The 27,272-nt window shown below is 37.2% G+C and overlaps 1 protein-coding gene across 2 annotated transcripts; it reads right to left on the bottom strand.

Annotated features, from left to right (window-relative positions):
- Positions 1–446: 446 nt before the first annotated feature.
- On the bottom strand, positions 447–27,144 carry MCEE (methylmalonyl-CoA epimerase). 2 transcript variants are annotated; one of them, XR_013363282.1, is made up of 4 exons: positions 26,974–27,144; positions 17,037–17,374; positions 15,465–15,634; positions 502–732 (listed from the first exon to the last, which is right to left on the bottom strand). XR_013363282.1 is itself a non-coding variant. In XM_077869036.1 (3 exons), the coding sequence occupies exons 1-3, from the start codon at positions 27,044–27,046 to the stop codon at positions 580–582; spliced, it is 564 nt and encodes a 187-aa protein (XP_077725162.1). In that variant the 5' UTR covers positions 27,047–27,143; the 3' UTR covers positions 447–579. The 2 variants fall into 2 exon arrangements, 1 of the variants encoding a protein (XP_077725162.1); XM_077869036.1 differs by lacking the exon at positions 15,465–15,634 and having other exon boundaries at positions 447–732; positions 26,974–27,143.
- Positions 27,145–27,272: the final 128 nt, after the last annotated feature.

Below are 27,272 nucleotides of genomic sequence, written 5' to 3'. Positions count from 1 at the left end.
TACCCTAAAATTGAGGTAAAAAACCTCTCTATAACATCTTCAGAAAGTACTTAGTCCCAAATATGTAGCTATGAAACTATCAGCTGTCCTTTCATAACTGCATCCTCACTCACACAAGCACGTGCATGCCTACAGATATACACACTCTTTCACGCAGTAACATTCTATAGTCAATTATCACATTTTGGACAAGAATAATTTATTTCTATAAATATGATTTTAATAATATTTCTTAAGTATTTAGTAATCAAGGATTCCTCTAAATCAGAAAAAAACCCCAAAGTAATTAACAAATGTCAGTTATATATATTGATATACATATATATAATTAAAAAAATCTTTTTGTAATTTAGTTTTTAATTTTGAATTTGTTTTTAAGAGTCCACAATTAACATGGGGTTTGAATGCACAACCCTGAGATAAAGAGTCAGACACCCCATAACTGATCCAGTTAAAGTGCTCTTTAATTGTGAATTTTTAAGTGATGGAAGGAGTGAAGGATTCAATGCTGGAGTATAATTTGATGGGGAATTTCAGACTATTTAGGTGGGAATTTTTTAAGTTTCTTGCAAATATAAGTCAAGCTTGCTCCAATTCCACAAGAATACCACCACAGTCTTTAGGATGGAGAAAAATCACTGGTTTTCCATGTGCTCCTATTTTGGTCTCTTCACTGAGACTACGAATGTTCTTCTCTTTCAAATCCATCACAGCTGCATTTATATCATCCACCTTGAGAAAAGGAAATAAATAAGAATCACATTTGAGATCATTTGAGATCACATTTGAGATCACAAAAATACCAAACTATAGGATGTTAAGACTTAGAAGAAACTTTGCAAACTAATGTGGTCTATCTTCTCTGCCTCTGGGCAGAATCATTCCTAAACCTTCACAAAAATAAGCTTAATACTTCCACAGAAGGAAAAGCAGTTGGTAAATTTTCATAGGTGAGCAATCACAATGCTTAAGAATTTTCACCATTAGTAATTATTTCTCCTTATAACCTAAAAAATGTATGTTACATTTTACAATATTTTCTTTTAGTAGTACTACTGTTGATACTGCACATAGTTTTTTATTTTTTTTTTTTTGTAAGAGCCTTGAGTTCCTAATTTATAATAAAGAGATGAGGCCTACCGTATAAATGGGCAAGAGATTAAAATAACAGATCAGAAGTTTTTAGCAGTATATGATACAGGTTACAGTAGGTACTCAAAAGATATGAGTGTTTCTCTGGATCCACAAACTTCCCATCTGCCATACCACCTAGTTATTACTTTTGAGATTAAGATTTCATATTTTAATATAAATTACTATGAAATTGCCATCAAAATGTTTTTCCCCATTCTAAAAAATCCAAACATTTATAATTTTATGACTCTCTTCAAAATCATCTCTGTTTTCTTCATATTTACTGGCAGTCTAGGAAAGAAGCAAATGTGTTTCTATATACTGATGAAAGAATGATTCTCCTCTATCTTGGAAAGTCATCTTCCTTAGACTGGGAACCCAGTAAATGGATAGAAAGGTATTACATGAAATCCCCCATTCCTAGGCAGTCATAAATCGCCCTGGAGTTTAATAATATAATGGCATTCTAAACATTAAAAAAGCACAGAGAATAGAACACCCATGTACCCAACATATAGATTTAACAAATGTTCATATTTATACAATCTGATTTTCAATGAGCCAAGAATTATATATTAAATTCTAAAACTTGACAAACAACCGATAAGGAGGATACTAGCTATTACTATAAATAAATGATGATTTCTTCAAATAGTGTACATTCTAATTGTACACTCCCGACAATGTTTCATTTTAAACTTGATAGCTATGTCAAAGTCATGCCCAGACTATGATCATGGTTACGACATGTATCTCCAAATACTCTCATCTTTTGCAGAATAGTAGAATTCCTCCTGATGTCTTATCTTTCCATACCTGGACATAATGAATTTCTTTCTAATGAATGTAACTTCTCTTTCCATTTTTCCAAAGTTAGTCTAAATTCAATCTTTCCATTTTAAAATAATTTAAAAATTACAGAGTACATGAAAATTTAAGGATACAGATAAAGCTAAGTACCCTTTTACTACCACCACAATCACTTTTCTCTCAAAAGGGAACTACTATCTTCAACTCAGCACACATTCTTCCAAATCCTGAAATAAATTTATAAGTTTACATATATGTGTACTAGTAAAGAATTTGGCCTTTTCTAAAGAGAGGTCTTGCCTCAACGTCTGGGAGATAACCTATGTAATCTGAGAGGAGTGTCTTTGTTTAGGGTAGAGGCTGACCAGATTGATTCTTAAAGTAAGCTGGCCAAACCCAAGTCTTAGAGGAGGAGCTGGCTATTCCAGAAACCATGTGATTTAAGATAGGAGCTGTGGGTCACAGGATATCAGTTGATATGGAGAAAGTTCAACCATGTGGTCAATCAATCAGGCCTAAGTAATAAAGTACCAAAAAAACCTCAATACTAAAGTTTTTGTTAGAGTCCCTGGTTGGCAATATACTCAATGCATATTATCACACATCGATACCAGAATGGTCCTGAAGAAAATGGAAGCTTTGCGTTTAGAATCCTCCCAGACTCTGCCCTATGTGTTTCTTCCTTTGGCTGATTTTGATTGTAATAAACCACAACCGTGAGTATAATAACTTTCACTGAGTCTTGTGAGCATTTCTAGTGAAGTACTGAGCATGAGGGTTTAGAACACCATTAAATCTGCAGATGGTATCACAAGTGAGGTGGTCTTTTGTTGGACCATGTGTCCAATAAACTTGACAGTTGGCTCTAAACTTTGCAGTTTGGGACGCCTGGGTGGCTCAGTGATGGAGGTCTGCCTTTGGCTCAGGATGTGATCGTGGGGTCCTGGGATCAAGTCCTGCATTGGGCTCCGAGTCTGCTTCTCCCTCTGCCTATGTCTCTATCTCTATGTGTCTTTCATGAATAAATAAGTAAAAATCTTTAAAAAGAAATAAACTTTACAGTTTGACAAATATGTATATAAAGTTTTAAATATGCATATATATCTTCTGTATGCATTATTTTTTGTTTTTTACTTAAAAAATTTTAGCAAATTTTCTAAGTCAGCTGACATACAGGTGAACAACTTTTTAACTACTACACAGTGTTCTAAAGAACTACTTTATAGAAATACAAAAGGCGATCTACTCATTCCCCTACTGATAAACATTTCGGTTAGAAGGGAAACCTGACCCTTTCTCAATGGCTAGGCCTAAATTGGTCTTCCTTGGTATTGCCAATGGAACACAAGAAAGCTTGGTGACTGAGTTCACAGACAAGATTCCACCGGCATTTAAAGGCATAAGCACAGGGGCAGGATCTAGTGTAGATAAGATTTTTAAAAATTAAAGCAAAACTTGGGGATCCTTGGGTGGCGCAGTGGTTTGGCGCCTGCCTTTGGCCCAGGGCGCGATCCTGGAGACCCGGGATCGAATCCCACATCAGGCTCCTGGTGCATGGAGCCTGCTTCTCCCTCTGCCTATGTCTCTGCCATTCTCTCTCTCTCTCTGTGACTATCATAAATAAATAAAAATTAAAAAAAATAAAAAAAAATTAAAGCAAAACTTAAAAGATGGAGAATAGATTGAAATATCCTAACAAAACGGAGCTAAAGACAGAGACAAGATGGAGTGACAGGAGCAGTATTTGAAAAGATAACTGATAATTTTTCATAATTGAAGAAAAATTTAAGTCTTCACGCTAAAAGTAAACTTAAGAATTAATCAAGATCAATATGAACCAATACATGTATATGTAACTCACAAAATTTAATAGCATGAATGATACAGAGAATATCTTAGGAGCTTTCAGGGAAAAACAGTAACCACCTTCAGTTAAACTGACAGCAAATTCTTTGTAATAGTATATATATATACAAACACACGTACCATAGTATACCAGTGAAACATTATGGGTGAAATTACATGATGTCTGGGAATGGCTTCAAAATAATTTAGGAAGAGAGAAATGTGGTGGAAGGGAGCATATATGGAATGAGATTGCCCATGAATTGGTAACTTAAAATTGGGTTAGATACACGAGAATTCATTACATTATTGTCCTTTTTTAATGTTCAAATTTCTGTAAAATAATAAAGCTAACTACAAAAAATAGAACTAAAATCTGTGGCCTCTAAAAGCAGAAGGAATGTAAAAAAAAAGTGTCTCAATAAAGGAAAGTAGAAAGAAGGAAAAAAATTTTAAAAAAGGTAAAAAGAAAATACTATAAAATACATAGACAATATGTTCATCATTAGTTATCATAAATGGAGATGGATTAAATGTATGAATTATAAAATGAGATTATCAGAATGAATATAAATTTTTAAAACATATTTGTTGATTGAAAGATATTTCTACAAAACAATAAAAAAAACTTTAGTTATATGTTCCCTAGAAGAGACTTACCTACACAAAAGATGAGTAAAGGGATGGAAAAAAGATATACCAGGCAAATATTAACCAAAAGAAAGTTGATAGAGCAATATTAGTATCAGCTAAAACAAAATTTAAAGTGAAATACAGGGCAGCCCAGGTGGCTCAGTGGTTAAGCACCACCTTCAGCCCAGAGCCTAATCCTGGAGACCTGGGATCGAGTTCCACATCAGGCTCCCTGCACGGAGCCTGCTTCTCCCTCCACCTGTGTCTCTGCCTCTCTTGAATAAATAAATAAAACCTTAAAAAAAAAAAAGCGAAATACACTAAATAAAAAGATACAACCTAAAAATAAAATGAACAATCCACCAAAATGACAAAACAATTTCAACTCTGTATATACCTAATAGTACTGCCTTGAAACATAAAAAGCGAACCGAACATGCATAGCTCACAGTAACTCCTACACCAAGCAGACAAAAGATTAGGGATAAAAACAAGCTGTAAATCCTTTGACTACATTGGATCTAAGTGCCTTATTAGAAACGTGGTTTGTAGATATTCTCTTCCATTCTGTGAGATTTGTTTTTATACAAAACTTTTTAATTTTGATGAAGCCCAGTGTTATTATTTGTGCTTTTGGTGTTATATCTAAGAAACCATTGCCCAACTCAAGGTCATGAAAACTTATGCCTATTTTTCTCTAAGGGTTTTATAGCTTTAGCTATTACATTTAGGTCTTTGACTCATTCTGAGTTAATTTTTACATAAGGTGTAATGCAGCTCCGGGGTTTTTCTTGAAATGCTGTCTTGACCCAGTTTTGAGGCACTGGCTAGAGATTGGTTAATTCTTCTTGAGCAACTGATAAAGTCCATATCCTAACCATTCCCTTATTAGCTTCATACTCTGGGGCTATCACGTGCCTTCTCTAATTGCCCCAGAGACAGATACCAAACAACCATCTATAGTCCCTATGCCCCAGAGCCCACAGAATTATTCAAATTAGCCAATCCAAAGGGAGCCTATGAAATCTAACTAACCTCACCCCACTTGTCCCACTAAGCCTCCTACTACAGCTCCAGCTTGCTGTTACTCTGTCCGCAAGTGCAATCCCCAATGTGTAGGCCACATGGGGGATTGTGGCAGCTTTCTCTCACTTGGAGCTCTAAGGAACAAAGAATTTTGCTTTCCATCTATCCATTACTATTGTGTCCCACCCTCAAAAGAATCTTTAAATCTTATAAAACATTATGGTGTGAGCCAAGTGTTCTAATACATTCTTTTGCATGTGGCTATCCAGCTGTCCCAATGCCATTTGTTGAAAAGACCAGTCTTCCTCCATTGGATGGGATTGTTATTTTGTTGAAAACTTACTGTAAATATGAGGATTTGTGTCTGACTCCTAATTCTATTTTATTGATTTCTAAGTCTATCCTTATGCTAATATCAAGTATAAATCTTTCAATTTTGCTCTTCTCTTTCAAGATTGTCTTGGCTATTTGGGATCCCTTACATTTCAATATGAGTTTCAGGATTAGTTTGTCCATTTCTGCAAAGATGCCAACTAGAATCTGATGGGGATTGCATTAACTCCGTAGATCAACTTAGGAAATATTGTCATTTTAACAACAGTCAGTCATATGATGTGTAGCATAGATTATATTTCCATTTATTCAGGTCTTTTTAATTTCTTTCAACAATGATTTGTAGTCTTTGGAGTGCAAGTTTTGCAGTTCTCTTGATCAATTTATTCCTAAGTAATTTACTGTTTTTGATGCTATTTTAAATGGAATTGCTTTCTTAATTCAATTTTTAGATGTGTGGTTAAAAAAAAATCCAGATAATCTTTGCATTTTAAATAATGTTTAATCCATTCACACTTAACATTCATATAGTTGAATTTGTTTATCTCATTTAATTTTTTTGTCTCATTAATACTTCATTCTTCCTTTCTTGATTTCTGTTGGTTAAACATGTATTTTTTGGGGTAAAAAAAAAGAGGAGTAAAAAAAACAAAGATTCTTTTTTCTGAAAAAATTTATTTACTTGAGAAAGACAGCATGAATGAGAGTATGAGTGGGAGGAGGGGCAGAGAGAGAGGCAGACTCCCCATTGAGCAGGGCGCCTGAGGTGGGGCTTGACCCTAGGATTCTGGGATCATGACCTGAACTAAAGGCAGATGCTTAACCGACTGAGCCACCCAGGTGCCTCTAAGAAACACTATAGAGCACTAATAGTTACCAGAGGAGAGGTGGGTGGGGAAAGGGGTGAAATAAATGATGGGGATTAAGAAGTGCAACTTGCTATGATGAGCACTGGGTGTTGTACCTAAGTGTTGAACCACTAAATTCTACACTTGGAACTAATATTACATTGTATGTTAACTGGAATTTAAATAAAAACTTGGAAAAAAAAAACATGTTTTTGTATTGTTCAATTTTATCTTAATTATATTTTAGGGGATGCCTGGGTGGCTCAGCAGTTGCACGCCTGCTCAGGTCGTGATCTCGGGATCCGGGATTGAGTCCTGGATCAGGCTCCCTGTGAGGAGCCTGCTTCTCCCTCTACCTATGTCTCTGCCTTTCTCTCAGTCTGTCTCTCATAAATATATAAATCTTTTAAAAAAATTATATTTTAGTTATCCCTTTTCTTAACATTTAAAAAAAAAGATTTTATTTATTTATTCATGAGAGACAGAGAGAGAGAAGCAGAGACATAGGCAGAGGGAGAAGCAGGCTCCTCGCAGGGAGCCCAATGTGGGACTCAATCCTGGGACTCCAGGCTCAGGATCACGCCCTGAACCGAAGGGAGACACCGAATCACCCAGGCGTCCCTAATTTTCTTAACATTGCTCTAGAGTTTATAATGTCTATTTTAATCTTATTAGTCTACCATTTCATATATAAAAAAACTTACAATAGTATACTTTCCTTTGCCCAATTCCCATCCTTTCTACTGTTACCTTAAGTTTTTTTGTTATAAACCCTACATTTAAAAAATTTCAAGTCAATTATCTCATATAATTTGAGGTAAGAAAAATTTTATTTTATTTTAACCTACAAATTTAACATTTCTGGTGCTCTTCATTTCTTGTAAAGATCTGGATTTTCATTTGGTATTACTTCCCTTCATCCTAAAGGAATGAAGGCTGAATATACATCCTGAATATTTCTTTGGTTTTTCATAGTGCAGGTCTACTGGACAAGAATCCTCTCATTTTTGTTCAATGTAAGATACTTCCATTTCACTTTCATTTTTTAAAAAAGATTTATTTATTTGAGAGAGCGAGAGGACAAGCACAGGGAGTGGCAGAGGGAGAGGGAGAAGCAGGCTCCCTGCTCAGCAGCAAGCCAGACATGGGGCTCAATCTCAGGAACCTGGGATCATGACCTGAGCTGAAGGCACTCTTAACTGACTAAGCCACCCAGGTGCCCCTCACTTTCATTTTCAAAAAAAATTTTTTATTTAAATTCAATTTGCCAACATATAACACCCAGTGCTCATCTCATCATGTGTCCTCCTCTCACTTTCACTTTTGAAGAATATTTTTTCCATCAATTGCAGAATCCTAGAATTACAGATTTTTTGTTTCACGTTTTGTAGGAGTTTTAGGGTCACAGCAAAATTGACCAAAGGTACAGAGATTTCATACATATAACCTTTGGCCCTACAGATGCATAGCTTCTTCCATCATTATCAACATACTCATCAGAGTGTGACAATTGATGAACCTATACTGACAGCATTATCATCCAAAGTGCAGTTCACTGTAGGGTCACTTTTGGTGTTGTATATTCTATGGGTTTGGATAAATGTATGATATGTACCCATCATTAAAGTATCATACAAGGTGTTTTCACTACCTTAAGAATCCTCTGTGCTCTGCTTATTCATCCCTTCCTCCCGCTCCCAATCCATGGTAACCACTGATCTTTTTAGTGTCTCCGTATTTTGCCTTTTCAAGAATGTCATATAGTTAGATCACACAGTAGATAGACTTTTCAGATTGGCTTCTTTCATTAGTAACATATATTCAAGATTCCTCCATGTCTTTTCATGGCTTGAATCTGGGGTTGATGTCTTACCTCAAATTGGTAATGTCCTTGTAGGCTATTTCTACAATTGCCACTTGTGTTCTATTTTCTCCCTCCTCTTTTTCTGGGATTCCAACTATACTGATAAAACCTTTGACCATGTTCTACATCTCTCTTATGGTCTATTGTTTTTTCCCCCTCCATATTTCTTCCTCTTGATTTTGGACTCTAGGACAGTTAGAAGACAAATTTCTGCTGTTTTAAGCCACCAAGTTTGTGGTTATTTATTATGGTATCCCTAGGAAACAAATACAACCACCATATACCCATATTGAAACTGAACAATTAAATAGATGTCAGATGGTGGCAGCCAAGTTTCTCACTGTTGGTACGGGCAGTTATGAACCAAGCAAAGAAGGCTACAGTGGTCCATGTGATAATGGGTTAGAGTTAGAGACACCAGTATGAACTCATGAGTTCATAAGTAGGCTATATATACATCTTATAATTTCTGTTTGGCTATGCAGAGAAATTATCTATAGATGTATGTATATATACAATATATACATGTCCTTGCTCTGTTAGCTCAAAAGGCCAAGAAACGGTGATCCTCCGGTAGCAAGAAGCATATCTAGAGCTCGTATCTTGGTTTCTAATACCATTCTCTAATAAAATGAACCAGGGCTCCTTGGAGAAATATGTGGCTTTAGACTAGGGCAGGGAATATAGATGATAAGTTGGAGCATCTTGCAGTGCCAGAAAGTAAGGAAGTGTGGGAGGAAAACAAAAAAGATGTCACATCAGAGACACAGGAGTCAACCCAAAGTGCGCTTCTGAGAAAGCTGAACAATCTAAGCAACAAAATAAAATGGTATTGGATTACAGCCCAAAGTATAAATACTTATAAACCTTCACTGATATAAAAAACGTCTTAATGAATAAGTAAATTATTGAGTAACAAAAAGTTAAATAAATAAGTGGGGAAGAACAGACAAATCTTCCATTTGGAAAATTTCAATTTATGGAATTTTCGAGGAGATGGAGCTTAACTCTCCCTCCCTTCAGCCCTGGCCTCACAGTGACTTCCTTCCAAAGTTTATATTATGGAGAAGGGGGGTGGGGAGTGTAGCTTTACAGTGGAGAAATATGATGACATTTCCTCAGGTAGGGAATAAAGGTCAATATCAACAGTAATAAGTCATGTTGATAATATGTATCCTTGATGTGATATGAGAATGACACTTTACCTCTGTGGTCTCCCTCTCAAAAATCAATAACCCTAGTCTGTCTAAATCATGAGAAAAGTCTCAATTGAAGGACCTTCTACAAAATAACTGACTGGTAATTCTCAAAAATATCAAGGTCATCAAAAACAAGTAAACAGAAAAATTGTCACAGGCAAGAGGAGCCAAAGGAGAAAAGGAGACATGATAACTAAATGTAATGAGGTATCCTAGATGGGATCCTAGGACATAAAAAGGACACTGGGTAAAAACTAAGAAAATATAAATATAGATTTTAGGTAGTAATAATGCGTCAATTTGGTTCATCAATCATGACAAATATACTATACTAGTAAGAGGTTAATATTTTTAAAAAGGGCCTAAAGAGATTAACAACCATTTATAACAAGCGGACTTTGAGTCATGATTAGAGTAAGTCAACTCTAGAGACATTTGTGAATCAATCTAATAAATTTGACTCATGAACTATGTATATGATGGTGACAAAAGATTTTTAATTTAGGCACAAACTATATAAAAGTAAAATGACATGTTGTGAATGACTTAAATACTTTAAGAAAAAAAAATAAAGCAAAGATGCCAAGATCTTGAAAACTGCTGAATCTGCATGACGGGAACATTATCTTTTTTCTACTTCTTGAATGTTTGAAAAAATTCATAACAGAATCATGACTTTTTTCCAAGTGCCCTTTGGTAACTTCTACTCTAAATATGACCATGGATATTTTCATCATAGAACATTCGACCCATGTACAAATATCTACAATTCTGATGTTGCATCTCCATTTTTAGTATACTACCTCTTCGATATTCCTTAACTCAAGAAATAGTTCTATGATTTAATAAATTACTTATATTTTGAAAAAATGCCTACATTAACAGAGACCCTTAACAAGGCATGTTGGGTTGACTCCTGTGTCTCTGATGCCTACATTAACATTGTACTAGCATCTATTTCTATTTCTGTTACTGATTTTGATTTTAAAGATCTTGTACCATATTTATGCTTTTGTTAGAGTGTTGCTATAAAATTTATAATTCTTCAGAAGAACTCCCTAGTATCTTGCTTGGCAGTAGTAAAAACAAAGAAATAATACTGTCATAATTTTCTGAATTGAAGGTAGATGTAGATGCATTATGTACTCTAAGATTATAATAAATGCAAAGCAATTTGATTTGGGAAATTAAGTCTTTCCCCCTAATAAAAATAACACAGCCAATAACAACCCATATATGAATTTTGTTTTTACAATCCTTTGTACCATTAGTTAATGTATCTTTTAGCTCTGTGTGACCTTGAATGCCATGAAGTAAAAATCTGGGCTATTTATCTCATCTTCTTATCAAATTTTTTTGTTTTGTTTTTTTGGGGGTTTTTTTTGGTGGTAGTACCTTAAGACTGGAAATTATTTTGATTTTCTGCTGTCATTTGTAAATTAAGAGTGCCAGTATTCCAAATAAAAATGTTTGGGCTGTCACAGTCAGAATTCAGAATCTTCAGGTAAATCTTATACTCTCTAGTCCTAAACTGTCTCATCTCGAAAAACATCAATGCAGGCTTACCTGTGTGAAGGCAAGAAGTTGGGACTAAATAACATCTTTTTAAAAATCGTATGTAGGGATCCCTGGGTGGCGCAGCGGTTTGGCGCCTGCCTTTGGCCCAGGGCGCGATTCTGGGGACCCGGGATCGAATCCCATGTCGGGCTCCCAGTGCATGGAGCCTGCTTCTCCCTCTGCCTATGTCTCTGCCTCTCTCTCTCACTGTGTGCCTATCATAAATTAAAAAAAAAAAAATTTAAAAAATCGTATGTAATTCTCAGTGACCAAATATTATGAAGAGTATGCTACTGAAAAAAATATATTTTTTCTTTTTTAAAAGATTTTATTTGTTCATGAGAGACAAAAGAGAGGCAAAGACATAAGCAGAGGGAGAAGCAGGCTCCTCAAGGGGAGCCTCATATGAGGGACTTGATCCCAGTACTCTGGGAAGATGCCCTGAGCTGAAGGCAGAGGCTCAACCACTAAGCCACCCAGGTGCCCCACCCCCCTCCCCAATTTTTAAAAATTGAATTATAGTTAACATGCAACATTATATTAGTTTCAGTCATACAACTATATTGATTCAATAACTCTACATTGAGTAATATACAGAATAATATGTTTCCAATGGTGCATATTTTAACTACTTCCAAAAATTTGGGCTTTTATATAAAATTACAATGATCCTAAATGATATCACTAATGAATGAAATTTAATCCTCAAATTGACAGAACTCCATGAAAGTTAAAATTAAGAGTCTGGATAAAATATTTGTTTCAATTATCTTTTCTATCCCTTGCTCTAAACTAAAAACTAAATTATTCAAACTTAGCAATATTACTCTGCATGAGTTTCAGAGGGTTCTTGTGTATTCTTGGAAATTATGTCAGAAGGGCATATATCAATCACCTCAACTTCCACATTTGTTCAGTTGACAGGACTCTTTTTATTCCAAGAGGATCTCTCCTCTTCCTTATTTTTTCTTGGTAAGAAATTGCCCTTTCTTTTACAAAATGATGTTAGCAGTAGTTTGAAACTTACATTTTTTCCCTTATAACACAAGGTTTAAAACCTCATTAAATTGCCCATTTTTGTTTTGCTTTGTTTTGTTCTCTGGAAATGTTATCTTTCTATGAAACTCCCACATCTGGGAACTGGTGACATACAGATCACTCATGAAACTTAGCTATCTCCTAGGGTTTATCATAAAGCCAGAAATAGAACTTTTATTTTCTACTTAAATTTTATATATATATATATTTTATATATTTGACAGAGAGAGAGAGCATACGGGGAGTAGCAGGCAGAGGGAGAGGGAACAAGCAGGCTTCCTGCTGAGCAAGGAGCCTGATGCAGGGCTTGATCCCAGGACCCTGGGATCATGACTGGAGCTGAAGGCAGACGCTTAACTGACTGAGCCACCCAAGTGCCCCTAAACTGGAACTTTTAAAAAATAAGTTGTCTTACTAGCTTTACAATCTTTCTTCCATAAGGAATATATGCTCAGTGGAAACAGAACTATAAGATATACAAAGCCATAAACAAAAAAATAAGTTCTCTATTATGACATTATTCAGAAAATAAAACGGCTGCATTTCTTTACACTTTTTAATCTTATTTTTTTTTTACGTTTAAAGAGATTTAATTCATTTATTTGAGAGAGAGAGAGAGAACAAGAGCACACAAACAGGGGGAATGGGGCTGGGGGAGAGTGACAGACTCCCTGCTAAGCAGGGAGGTGGACTCAGGTTTTGATCCTAGGACCCCAGGATCATGACCTGAGTCAAAGGCAGATGCTTAACCAACAGAACCACCCAGGAGCCCCTAATCTTCTCTTTTAAATAACATTTTTATCATATGCTTTTCCCCAACAGCCTGGTACAGTGAGGGTTACCTCTAGATAAAATCTAATATCCTTTTTGTACTTGTAATGCCATTTCTCAGACTGGTAAACCTGATTCCCATGATCTTCACTATACTTCCTTATTTGATTAAACCTTCTAAGAAATCAGCCCTATTCCTGCTGCTGTCCTTCCTTCAGCAATGCACTCTTCACCACATGTGTGTTCCCTCCCCACTCACCTGTCTACACTTCCCACTCCATCTGAGCTCCCCGTCACCCTGAGCTGGACCTACTCATGCATGGGCATCTTACTCAGTCTCTGGCTCTCCCAAGGTAGGCAGCTCCCACTTGTAGATGCTCTTCTTACCCTACTCTGGCTCCAACACCCTGCTTTGGGCTACTCCAGCTCTCCCCACAAACATGGACAACTATTTTGCTGTGCCCAACCTAAGTCTTCAAGACTGAATTGTTCAGGAAGGGAAGGAAGGGGGAAGGAGCCATAATTATTTTGAATATTGCTTATTTTCCCTTTTGTTTCAGCAACTACAAAGTGATATTCGGTAAAGCAAATAAATATAGTAATCTTACTTAAAGAGAAGGTTTTATTTTGCCTTACATTTCTCTTTTGTTCTAACTTGCACTATTACTTATGTTTGTTATTTTATATCTTATCAACTGTATTTTGGTCAGTTACCACCAATCCTCTGTGGAAAATACAGAGGATGTATGAATAAATGAAGCAAGCAGGCAACTCCAGGAAGATAGGGACTCCATGTTTTGTTCAGCTACATATTCCAAGCAAATTATGTAGTGAGAATCAAAGTGAAACTGAAAATACTCAACAACCAGCAATATAATGCAAACAGAGACATCAACCAAATAGGGTAAAGGGGACCTTATGCAGGGGTCCCAGGGAAGGTTGCTTCCGGAAGGGGGATGTTACTCAGGAGGTTTAGCAGTTGTTTACTAGCTAGCATGGAAACATTAAATATTTTTTACAACTTCAAGACAAATTTGTTGAGTAAGAAAGATTTTCACTGTGACATGCCTTGCTGTCTGGTTAAGTTATTTAGTCAAAGTATAGCTAGTTCTACTCAATATCAGAATCATTTCTTCAGTGAGAGGCCTGTAGGGGGCAGGAAGTGCACATTGGCAGCATCAATAAAAGCTGTGCCAGAAAACAGCAGGCTACTTGGTCTATACTGCAAGCAAGGGGAGGTAACTTCTAAACTTCCTTTAGTGAGGGACGCCTGGGTGGCACAGCAGTTGAGCATCTGCTTTTGACTCAGGGCGTGATTCCAGGGTCCTGGGATCAAGTCCTGTATCGGGTTCACCATAGGGAACCTGCTTCTCCCCTTGCCTATGTCTCTGCCTCTCTCTGCCTCTCACATGAATACATAAAATCTTAAAAAAAATAAATAAATAAACTTCCTTTAATGAAAGGCAAACCACGCAAGTTTAAGAGACTTGGAAAGAAAAAAATGGAAACCAAAAGCCAACTTGGACAGATAACTGTTGATACAACTGGGTGAGATACTAATCCACGTATGAGAAAAAAGTACATTTTGTCTAAAATCTCTGTTAAGTCAACTAAAAGCTGAGGTGCATGTGCATAGTAGACACACTACTAAACCAGAGGTTTTATTTATTTTATTTATTTTAAATTTTTTAAACTTATTTATGATAGTCACACAGAGAGAGAGAGAGAGAGAGAGAGGCAGAGACACAGGCAGAGAGAGAAGCAGGCTCCATGCACCGGAAGCCCGACGTGGGATTCGATCCCGGGTCTCCAGGATCGTGCCCTGGGCCAAAGGCAGGCGCTAAACCGCTGTGCCACCCAGGGATCCCCCAGAGGTTTTATTTGAGGCCCCAGTGAAAAAGAATATAAAGTATCCTGGTGATAATTACAAGAAGAAAGTCACTTCTCTGATGGGGTGAATTTATCATTTAGAAGAAGAGCGCTAAATAAATGGCTGACTGACTACAGACTGTACTTGTGGCCAATTGTACCATGTGACTAAGCTTGGGACCATGGGGCATGAACAGGGGTGATATGTGTAATATTTAGATCCTCTCCTTACAGGCATTTGTGCTGTATTCTCTCTCTGCCTTCTCTCCCCTCTGGGTCACCTCACTTTTAGATCTAGAACAGAAAAATAAAATCCATCTATCCATCTATCTAGTTAAGCCCCTTTATTTTTTATAAAGAGCAGAGAACAAGGACAGGGGATGTCATACTAACATAGCAAATAACTTTTCACACCTTTTCCTATTATACATCTTCATTTTATACTGACATACATTTTCATTTCCCCTTTTTAATCTGTGCTTTTGGATTAGCTGTTACCTTAAACTTTGTTCTTTACTTAACTGAACTCTAACTCACATGGCAGCTTCCTTTGAAGGCATGGGCTCTCTGATGTAGAACAGACACTGTAGTGTGGGAAAGGGAAGAGTCAATTCAAAGGTTGATGATCCTGCTTCTCATCCTGGGGGGGTGTCTTAGACAAACCCTCAAGTCCACTGACATAAAGACTTGCAGCCAAAATTAACCTCCTAAAAAAAGGTGTAAAGGTTAAATATTAGGCTTGTTTAGCTCCTAACATACTATGTCACCCCAGCCTCAAATTTTAAACTTAGCCAATATAATGAAGGCAATCTGGCATCATGGCTAACAGTGCAGATCCTGGAATTAGGACAAATTTAGGTTTGAATCTCAGCCTTCCCAGTTACTAATAATTTGACTATGGGCAAGTTAACTGTCAAAGGTGAGTAAAGTCGCTCATAGAGTAGCTGTGAAAATTAAAGAAATTAGTACACATTAAATACTCCATATACTACCAGAAGATACAATATGAGTTGTTAGGATAACTCTATTCCTTTCCATGTTATTCCCTCTGTCTGGAATACCTTCCTCCTCTTGTTGACTTGGGGAATTCCTTCACATTCATTTACAACTTAAAGCCTGTGATGATGCCTTCTCCTCTCCTCCTGCTAGCCAGGAGCAATCTTTCCTTTATTGGTGTTACTAAGAAGACATGTCTATTAATGCTGCTTTATCTGCCTGTTTAAATAGTTGCCCCTTGTCACTGTGCACATGATCCATTTCTTCCTCATTGCTGAATCCTATTACTTGGTAGAGTGAACATTATAGGTTCTAAAATATATTTGCAAAATGAACTAAATCCTTGAATTCACACTAGAATCAACCCCCTTCTCTTCTAAGTTAGGAATGAGGCCTACCAATAAGTTACACCATTCTTTTTATCAAAAGAATTGTCCTATCAAAATGATTTAAACCAAAGCATAATCAATTAGTTTGCTGATATTACAAAAGGCAGTTATTTGATACAGGCTCTCTAATGAGAATGTTCCTGTCTAACATTTCAAGTTTTTCTTGGGAATTAAGCAGATGCAATTGAAAGGTCTTAAAAATCAGTCACCAATTGAAAGTGTATTGCTTTTGTAATAAGGAAGAAGTTATTAGAATGTTAAGGATAGAAAATAATCCTAAGAATACTTAGCATGTATATGGAAATTCTTTATAGTCTTCTTCTAATTTATAATTTATAAACTTTATTTATAAAATTTATAATTTATAAACTGCTTCTTCTAATTGCCTTGTATGTAACAGTGAAAGCAGCTGTATTCCTAATTACATGGGAGGTTGCGTGTAATTAATAAGTACTATAGCAGAGATGCAAATCTATTTTGGTCAGCTTTGGTGGCCTCTGTTGTGGCCATTAAATCTAGACTTCAATAAAATATATTATTATTTAGTTTTCTAAAGGGAAAGAGAATATATCCATGGATCCATCTTTGAGTAAGACCAGTATTACCATTCCCTTTTAAAAACTTAATACCAGCTTCTGATGACAGTGACAATATGTAGTCTTAAAGAGTAAAAGGCACTTTGTAAAAGAGAAATTTGAAAACACTAAACATTGAAATAAAATACCTCAATGCAGATATGATGCATTCCTCCAGCCTTGTTTTTCTGCAGAAAACCTGCAATTGGACTGTCATTTCCCAATGGATGAAGCAGCTCCATCTTGGTGTTTCCCAGGTTGACAAAAACAACAGATACTCCGTGCTCAGGAAGAGGGACCACCTCACTTATCTGGGCCCCCAGAATATTCTTATAAAATGCCTTGGCTTTTTCCAAGTCTGGCACTGCAACTGCTATGTGATTGAGTCGACCCAGGTTCCACACAGGGCCTGCCACTTGAAGCGAGGACTGTGATGTGGAAAAAGTTCTCACTTTTGAAACCGGTGTCTGAAGCCTAGAAAAAAACCCTGAAAAATGGAACAGCCATTGGTATCCTTCTTTTTGAAAACTAATGGATTTATAAAATTAATTTTTAAAAAAAACTAAATGAATAATACATTTAAAAATCATTTATATACCTATTCTGGTTTTAATTCCTGAAATTAAATCGGTGAGATAAATGGAAAAAATAGGTCAAATTACTCTGCTCTGAAACAACTGTCTGAACTAAAAAACTAATTCTGAGCTTTTCAGATTTAAAACAAAGACGGCATTTTTTCATAATAATTTCTATTTACTGATAACACTTAAAGGATAACTGCACAGCACTAAGAATTACTTGCTATTCTCTACATTTCACAAGAGGTTAAGTTTGAACGTGACAGTGAAATACACATATTTAAACAAGAACATGCAATTTTCATCCCTACCTATAACCAATTTTTTGTCTTATATTCTGTAATATGTATTAAAGCCATAAAAAGCTTTGCAGTGCTTTTTAATGTGATTTTTTTGAATGATTACTAAGCAAAATATCTCACTGTTGGGAAGATTAAGAGAGTTCTTAAACTTATGAGAATTCCCTCTGAGACCAGATTTTTAAAAATGCTTCTTTTTGTAATTGTGAAGAATTAGAAACAGAACTTCTGAATGTGAAGAAATCTCTTTTATTCAGAAATTGAAGAGACCTGTAATGTGTTCTCCCTGTGGATTACTGTTTCCCCAGTCCCCACCACACTGGACTTTAAGAGCCAGATTCTCCCCAGAATGAAAGCTATAGACATATATAAGGTCTAAAAATAATGTTGTAATACTACATCACTTAATATAAAAGGCATAAAATACCGAACTGAAAAATACATATTCTAAAACAATTAGGTTTAGCTTTTAATGTAAAACACTTTAAACAGTACTTAATAACACAGAGCTCCAGCTAACAATTTCCCTTTACTGAAATTGCTGATAATGAGGAAATTAAAGTGACACTATTAAAGATCACAAACCTTGTGGGGAAAGGCAGTCTCATGAGTGTAGTCTTTCAACCCCCACTCAACTGCAGAAGGATGAAACTTCCTTACCAGGAGATATAAAGAGCCCACTCGGCCTGTGCAGGGCTTATCACCTTGTCCTGGGAGTAGCTTTCCCTCTTTCAGACTCCGTGAATGCTCTTTTGTCTCAGCTTAAAATGTGTGCATCATAGGGCGAACCTCATTGCTATGTCACTCCTCTGCAAAGAGGGGACAGGGTTTTTTTGTACTGTGGCATAAGAGGTGTGTGTATAGATAAACTGTCCTGCACCAGCCACTGATAAAGACCCAATGACAATGGTGGACCAACACTCACCGTTAAAGGTAATCTAGCTGTCTCCTTTCTGTGTAAGTAAAGCACTATTCTATCATACTGCTTGTGTTTTCTTTGAAGACTCTGATACCAAGATGAAACAGGGAGTAGTGTTTAGAGCTCTCCCCTGGCACTGGTAACCAGTACATGGTACTCTGCTTGACAAACACGATGCATCATAAGTCAGAAGAAGGCAAAATTCAGCCTAAGATACTCTTCTGCTATGCTCAAGCCTGTATTACTGATTATTGAAATACCCAAAGGTTGTCATTATCAATAGGCTGACACAGATCAATTCTTGGATTCACCATATTATGAAGTTCATGTGTACTCCAACCTAGTACACAAATACATAAATGTACAAGTGAAAGAAAATTTCATAAAAAGCAGATCTGATTCTCAATAGATGTGATGTGGTCTGATAGTTTCTACTCTTATATTTTACTTCAGCTAAAAAAAATTCTGGTACTACCTGCTAAATATCTACCTTGCTAAGTTTGTTGTAAAGATTAGATATTTGGTGTAAAAAATATAATACAGTGCCAAGCATACATAATAGGTGTAGAATAAATTCAGCCATTCTTATTGTTACTGACATAAAATGATCATTTGCTAACTGTCTGGTATTCAGGGCAATCTGCGGAGACCAAGAATTTATCTTGAGAGCATGGTGGTAGCAAATTTTAAAAATGTCAACAACCAACAAAATCATTGGTCAAACTGCTTTTCCTTTCTTTCCTTGCATCCCTATCTGTGCATTTTGCAATGAAAGTCCAATACAGAATGTATTTACATTAAAAAAAATTGTAGCTAAGGCCAGTAATCTTTAGAGTAAAATGCACATCAAAAAAAAGTCGTTTGCACTGTGAAATTTTAAGGGTATGTCAAATATTGAGTTTAGGTATTTCTGAATTCTTATCAGTGTTATCTCTATAAGAGATGGGCAGCTGGTGGTTTCTTGGCAGGCCTCCTATTACTAGCAATGGAACATAGAGAAATATCAGAGGAACAAATTACAAGATGTCCAAATGAAGGTGAAGGTTTATACACTGTTCCAGTTTGTTGGGGAACATTCCAACACTTTTGACACTGAGAAGGAAGCCCAAGCAAATCATGTTATTGGAAGCATCCCTGTAGTCTGTCTACCTTTCTCCATAATCACCTTCTCATTTGGAAATGGGAGAAGGAGTTATTAGAATGACTGGCTCTTTTTCTTTTTAATGGAACACAAAATCTTCATTATATGTTAGGACAGTAGAAAGATAACATCTTTATATAATGTGAAAGTCAAGACTTTGTAGTTATAGGATTACCTTATCTCTAGAAATTTAAATTAGTTTGAGGAAAGAGGTATTACCTTATTGGCTTTATTAGGTCCCTAGGAATAGAACAAAAATAAACCCCGTGAGAATTCAATAATTCAACTTCTTTAAAATGAAGGGTTAAGAGGGACGCCTGGCTGGTTCACTTGTTATGAGTCTCTTGATCTCGGGGTCATGAGGTGGAGTCCCACTGTGGGTAGATTACTTAAACAAACTTTAAAAAAAAAGAAGGGTTAAGAACTTAAAAATGGCCAAAAAACATATAAGATACTCAGTATAATTAGCTGTTAGGGAAAGGTAAATAAAAAACACAATAGGATACCAGTTCATACCCACAACTACAAGTGATCATGAGGATATGGAGAAACTGGACATTGCTGGTATATTGCTTGTACCATTGCTGGTAAGAATGTAAAATGATAGAGCTGCCATGGAACAGTATGGAAAACTCAAGAAATTAAATATACAATTAGCATGTGACTCAGAAATTCCACTCCTTGGTACCTAAAATAATTGAAAATATGTACTCAAACAAAAACTGGATACAAACTTTCATGACAGCACTATGACATGACAGCACTTTCATGACCAAACAATGGCAAATGATTCATATTCATAAAGTGGAATTTATTTTTTAAAGATTTTATTTATTCACGAGAGACACACAGAGAGAGGCAGAGACATAGGCAGAGGGAGAAGCAGGCTCCTTGCAGAGAGCCAGATGTGGGACTTGATTCCTGTTCCCAAGATCACACCCTAAGCCGAAGGCAGACTCAACCACTGAGCCACCCAGGCATCCCATGCCTCTGGCAAATTTTAAATGATATTTTTAATTTAAGTTGCCCTCTGACTGGTAGGAATTCACAACTCTAGTTTCAGGTTTCTCTGCCTCCCATCTCAGAAAGGTACAACTAACTGCATTACTTTGAATTCTGTAATGTATAATTTGTGACTATTCCATATAGTTTTACAATAAACTACAATGTATAAATATGTAAATGAATCAGGTATTTAAGCCTGTTGGAACCCTGGGTGGCTCAGCAGGTTAAGCGGCCAACTAGATTTCAGCTCAGGTCATGCATGATCTCAGGGTGGTGAGATCACACAGATTTCTTTGGCACTCTCTCTCTCCCCCTTTGCCAACCCCCCTCATGTGAACACACACACTCTCAAATAAATAAATCTTAAAAAAAATAAAAACAAAAAAACCCAGGAGTGTTAAAACCCAATAGGATTGCAAAGATGAGTATCTACAGATTTAAAAAAAAACAAATGACTTCCACAAATCAGGAATCTGATAAGAAATAGACAGCTTACCAAATCTGGTGTGTATGTTAATTCTAATTCTTATCTTTCCCTCAATATCAGCACTTGCTAAATACTTTCAATGCCTTGACTTAAAAATAACATTGCATTTCCTTCCATTCAGATTGCATTTATTTCAGACCAGTCTTCCCAAACACTGGCTCCAAAGAAGTTAAAGGTTTAGCTACAAGGGCCTATACTCAACTGCATTAAGGGTACTTACTGTTTAAAAGAAATTATGTTAAATATGTACATAAAGTGTCACAAAATTGTGAGTAGTCACTTGTAGTAAGGTCTTCCTAACTTCTCACTGAGATATAATTTAAACACTAAGAGGTTCACTCATTTGAGGTGTATAATTCAATGTTTTCTTATACATTTGCAAAATTGTGCAAACTTTACATAACATAACCTAAATTTAGAACATGTAATATTTTGTTAAAGTCTGAACTTTCGTATATCTTGCTTGAGGAAATATAACATACTTAGAAAGCCATTCATCAGAAGTGCCTTCAAGTTGTTTGGTGAGAAGCCCCTATGTTTTCTGCATTCAGCCAGTGGATGTCACAGCATCATATACTATTTTCAACCTGTTTAAAACTCTGCTAAGAATAACTTTTTACTCATCACAGTCGGTAAACAGACTGTGTTTCTGTACCCCCACATACACATGACTCCATAATAAAAGTAAATCTCTCCTTACAGTCCTAAAACTTGGCCACTGTTGTCTCCTAAGAGGATCATCTTCTATTTTCAAAACACCTTTTTTCATGAGTCCATCCTTTGCAAGCCAAATTGGAATTTATTGTGTGTACTCATAGGATTTATTTTTCTGAGCTTCTTCTGATTTTTTGTGAAGTATTATGTTCCTTAAAGATAGCGTCATAACCTAAGATTACCATATTATCCAGCAATCCCACTTTTGGGTATATATTTAAAAGAACTGAAAATAGGACTTCAAGGAGATATTTCTATATCCATGTTCACAGATGTATTATTCACAATAGCCAAAATCTGGAAATAACCCAAGTGTCCATCGACAGATGAAAGTATAAGATGTGATATACATGTACAATGCAATATTATTCAACTTTTAAAAGGAACGAAGTTCTGACACATGGTACAACATGCATACACTTTAAAAACATGCTAAGAGAAACAAGCCTTAGAACAAAAGAACAAATACTGTATAATTCCACATTAATACAGCAACTGGACTAGTCAATTTCATAGAAATTAGAATAGTAGTTTCCCAGAGGTTGGGGTAGGAGATAACGGACTTATTTATCAATGGGTATAGAGGTTCAGGTTGGGATGATGAAAAGTTCTGGAGCTGGATGGTTGTGATGGCTGCACAATACGACCATACAGATGAGTCTTGAGCAAAACGGGAGGCTCAGAGTGCTGATCACCAACACAGTAAAAAAAAACGCACATAACTTTCAACTACCCAAAATCTTACCTGTTGACCAAAAGTCTTACTGATTAACATAGACAGTCAATTAACACATACTTTACATTATATGTAATTATATGCTATATTCTTACAACAAAGTAAGCTAGAGAAAAGAAAATATTAGGAAAATTGTAAGAAAAATATATCTACAGTACTGTACTATAAAATTATGAGTATAACTGGACCCATGCAGTTCAAACCTGTGTTTTGTTCAAGGGTCAATTGTATTTAATACCACTGAACTGTACACCTAAATATTGTTAAAGTGGCAAATTTTGTTATGTATATTTAACCACAATAAAAGAAAAAGGGAGTTATTTAAGGTTCAAGCATCTAATAAAATAGCAGAGTAAATCAAAGCCAGCCTTTGGAATACATTGTTTTCATTTTACTTTTCTCTTAAGATGATGTCTATATACTTTACCAAAATATACATATATATATATTATTAGTATTCAGTTCTTGCCATAAAGTATGACTTGTTGGAAATTACATTCCCTTCCTCTTAATACCCCCCATTAACTACTGAATAAAAGTATTTCTAAAAATACACATATAAAAATGTCTCTTCTCCAATATTCAAATTATTATTTATATGTTTACTTTTAGGTTTTGTGATTAAGTATCATATGACAAGCAGCATGTGTTACAGTTAGGAATGTGGGCTCCAGTGTTACACTGCCCTGGTTTAAATCTTGACCTACTATTCATTCTGTAACTTGGGCTAGTTACTTACCCACTCTATCTTTCTTTTCTCATATAGGAAGATAATTCCTACCTCATAGAACTGTCATGAGGCTAAAATGAATAATATATACAAAGGGTTTAGAAAAGTGCCTGGCACAAGTACATAACAAATACCAAGAACTATCATTATGGGCACTTACAGGAAGGTTACATAATAACTTACTTATAAATGCAAGCATCTCTGACTTCTAACATATGTTATGCTTTTAAAGGAAAAAAACTGTGTACCTACCCTATATACATATATACTAGAGTTATGCTAAAAATTTTACTCAAACACTAAATATTACTGGTATTTTTGCCAATGTTTTGGCATACATAGTATTTCTGTATTCCCTGCATCATTTCATCAATCCACAACTTGCTACTTTTTACAATAAGGAGTCTATTCTCCTTTTACTCTGGAAAACTTACTGTGTGGGCTGTGATTTTAGAAGATCTTTGGTAGTATTTCAGTATTCAATGACTACTGACATCATGATTTCATAAAACTACAGTATTTAGTAACTACTGACATCCTGGTGGAATAATGCTTTTGAAAGGTATTAGAGGCACAGTCTTCTTTTTGCCTTTTTTTAAAAATATATATTTTATTTATTTATTCACAAGAGACACAGAGCCAGAGGTAGAGACATAGGCAGAGGGAGAAGCAGGTTCCCTGTGGGGAGCTTGATGCAGGACTCGATCCCTGGACCCCGGGGATCACAACCTGAGCCAAAGGCAGAGGCTCAACCACTGAGCCACCCAAGGGTCCCCTCTTTTTGCTTTTTGATACAAGAATAGTGATTTACAATTTTTTCAAGTTAAAATTAGTTGTTTATAATAACCCTCTAACTCATCCACACTGCTTGTGACTATTGCTTTAACTTGAAAACTCCTTTTAATATCACAGAGAAGTGGAAACTGGTAACAATTCTGCCTTTCAAGAATGTGTAAGCTGGTTATTATCCCCAGTGCAGATATGCTCTAGTCTCTAGGCATTCTACACACTGCTGGGGTTTACCAACAGTAGAGAACTGAATCCTGTGGCATAACATGGTATACCATCTTGCTGATTTGACCTCACTCATCAGGAGAGACCCATGGCTTTATTTCATTGTTAGAGTTATGCAACAATACTACCATGTAAGCTTGCTTAAATCTGTAATCTTGCCTAAGCAAACTGTGAAATCATGAATTCTGAAGTGGGAATATATCATGTGGTAGTCTAGCTCTGCCTATTAGTCCTCATGACCATAAAATAGACATAACAGTAATAGTTCAGGAAACACTTTAATCTTCACCATAACTCTGTGCATCAGACAATATTATTTTTCCCATTTGCAAACATGGAAAATAGGCCTGATTAAGTAATTTCTTCAAGGTCGTACTAAGCTGGGCCTCAAGCCCAGGTCTGTCTGCATCAAAGTTGATATTGTTAAACCATGATGTTGAATTCTTTTTCCTCTGAAATTTTTACCATTCCTTTGATTCTCAGTTTTTAATATCCTTAGTGTATGTTTTATGTACAATATCTACATTCTAACAGATGGCTTCCTAAGAGATGATAAGAGACAACACTTTCTTATTTTTTTTATCTTTGTTTTTTGGAAAGTGTTACTTGCAATCGTGTGTAAGCTAAGCGTGTGTTATTATCAACACTTGAGAATCACCTATTAATTAGATTCATTTCAACAAGCTGTGCTCAGCCTGTTATAATATTTTTTCATGTATACCTATCACCTCTTTAAACTGATAACGTACTGAAATAACTAAAACTATTATGGAGCACTTCTTTGTATGTGGCCCATCACTTAGCCCTGATGACATACAGTGATAAGTGTATAAGAAATGTTGTGATTGGTTGAGAAAGACTGTAGTGGTCAATAAAGAATTGGTTAGGGGCACCTGGGTGGCTCAGTGGTTGAGCATCTGCCTTTGGTTCAGGGCATGATCCCGGGGTCCTGGGATGGAGTCCTGAATCAGGTTCCCCACAATGAGCCTGTTTCTCCCTCTGCCTATGTATCTGCCTCTCTCTGTGTCTCTCATGAATAAATAAATGGAATCTTTAAAAAGAGGAAAAAAAGAAAAAGAACTGGTTAGTTTGAGATGGGAGTTCAAAGGAGGACTAGAACTGTTAAGTTTGACCAGAGACAGCACTATCCAGCAAAGAGATCTAACATTATTAAAGGCTCACCCCCCTGAATACTTTCTGAAGGTGCTAAGCTGAAGGCTTATGGCAAATGTTCAGGAATAACTTTGGACACGTTACACACTTGGCACTCTTCCTAATAAGAAATTTCAGAATTCAAATAGTGGCTCTCTGACAAAGAAGAGGAAAAAGAGAGAAACAGGAGAAAGTGGGTAGCCTGAGAGTCAGAAAAATTGAGTTTCTGTCATTACTGAGTCTATTTTTTTTTTTTTTTAACGGAGGTTTAGAGGACTCAAGGAACTTTCCAAATTTGTCTGCCTTTGTCTTTCCTGTTTACATAGAGAATAGCAAATATATTAGGGCAGGAGGGAAACAATACTCTTGGTGTTCTTTACTGACCTCCAAGTGTTCCTAGGATACTGGAAGTACTTAGGACTTCGGCTTACGTTTGTTTTTTTTTAAAGATTTTTATTTACTTATTCATGAGAGACATAGAGTGGTAGAGACATAGGCAGGGGGAGAAGCAGGATCCCTGCGGGGAGACCAATGCGGGGGACTCCACCCGAGGACCCCGGGGTCAGCCGTGAGCCAAAGGCAGATGCTCAACCTCTGAGCCACCCAGGTGCCCCTAACCAATTCTTTATTGACCACTACAGTCTTTCTCAACCAGTCACAACATTTCTCATACACTTATCACTGTATGTCATCTGAGCCCCGCGGGTGCCCCCAGCCTACGTTTCTTAAAGGACTCGCCCCACTCTCCTAGAGTGCACGGAGATCAGAACTCACTGTCCCTCTGCCATTTTTTCACCCACTTCTGTTCCAGCCGGGCCGTCTGTCCCCGTGGGCAGGTCCCTTCCCCCCTCTGGGGTCACCTATCTTTTTTTTTTTTTTTTTTCTTTATTTTATTTGACGGGGCGGGGGGCGGGGCACAAGCAGGGGGACAGCAGGCAGAGGGAGAGGAAGAAGCAGGCTCCCCCTGGAGCAGAGAGCCTGACGTGGGGCTCTACCCCAGGGCAAAGGGATCTCGATCCGAGCCGAAGGCAGACGCTTAATCAACTAAGCCACGCAGGCGCCCCTCAATGTACAGATGGCAAGGTCAAGTGCACACACCCGGGGCGGGGGGTGCCAGGGAGGCTCGAACGCTGTGAGGAAACCCCACGCTCCCCTGAGGCGTTCCCGGGAGGTCCCTCCCGCCCACAGGTGCTCACAGGTGCCCAAGCCCAGGGACGCGGGTGCTGCGGCCGCCGGCCTCCTCCGCCAGCCCCCGCGCTCGCGCCCCGCGCGCCCCGCTCCCCGGCAGGCCGGACCGCGCGGGGTATTCACCTGCTGCGCCCTCCGCCGCCGCCGCCGCCGCCGCCGCGGCCGCCACCGCCGCCACTTTCCACATGCGCGCCATGTTGGGAAGTGAGCCGCGGAGCCCCGGGAGGCTTCACGTGGGGGGGCGGGGGAGGAGCTCCGCCGAGCGGCTGGGTAAGGCGGCCGGGGGCGGGGCCTGAGAGCCTGGGGGCGCGGCGCGCGGGGCCGCCGAGGGGCTCGCTCTTGCCTGACGTGTCGAAGCCACCCAGTGCAGCTGAAGCAGAAACGTAAACGAAGGACGCATCACCCCTGCGGGCCTTTCAGGA

Source organism: Canis aureus, chromosome 2 (assembly GCF_053574225.1).
Source record: "Canis aureus isolate CA01 chromosome 2, VMU_Caureus_v.1.0, whole genome shotgun sequence".
Taxonomy (NCBI): domain Eukaryota; kingdom Metazoa; phylum Chordata; class Mammalia; order Carnivora; family Canidae; genus Canis; species Canis aureus.
The sequence above is the reverse complement of the archived record's forward strand: the minus strand, read 5'-3'. Positions and strand labels throughout refer to the sequence as shown.

Coding starts and splice junctions, on each gene's coding strand:
- MCEE (XM_077869036.1), bottom strand. CDS start 27,046: ATGGCGCGCATGTGGAAAGTGGCGGCGGTGGCGGCCGCGGCGGCGGCG. Junction 17,375..26,973: donor GGCGGCGGAGGGCGCAGCAG/GTGAATACCCCG, acceptor TCCATTTTTCAG/GGTTTTTTTCTAGGCTTCAG. Junction 733..17,036: donor TGCATCATATCTGCATTGAG/GTATTTTATTTC, acceptor CCTTTTCTCAAG/GTGGATGATATAAATGCAGC.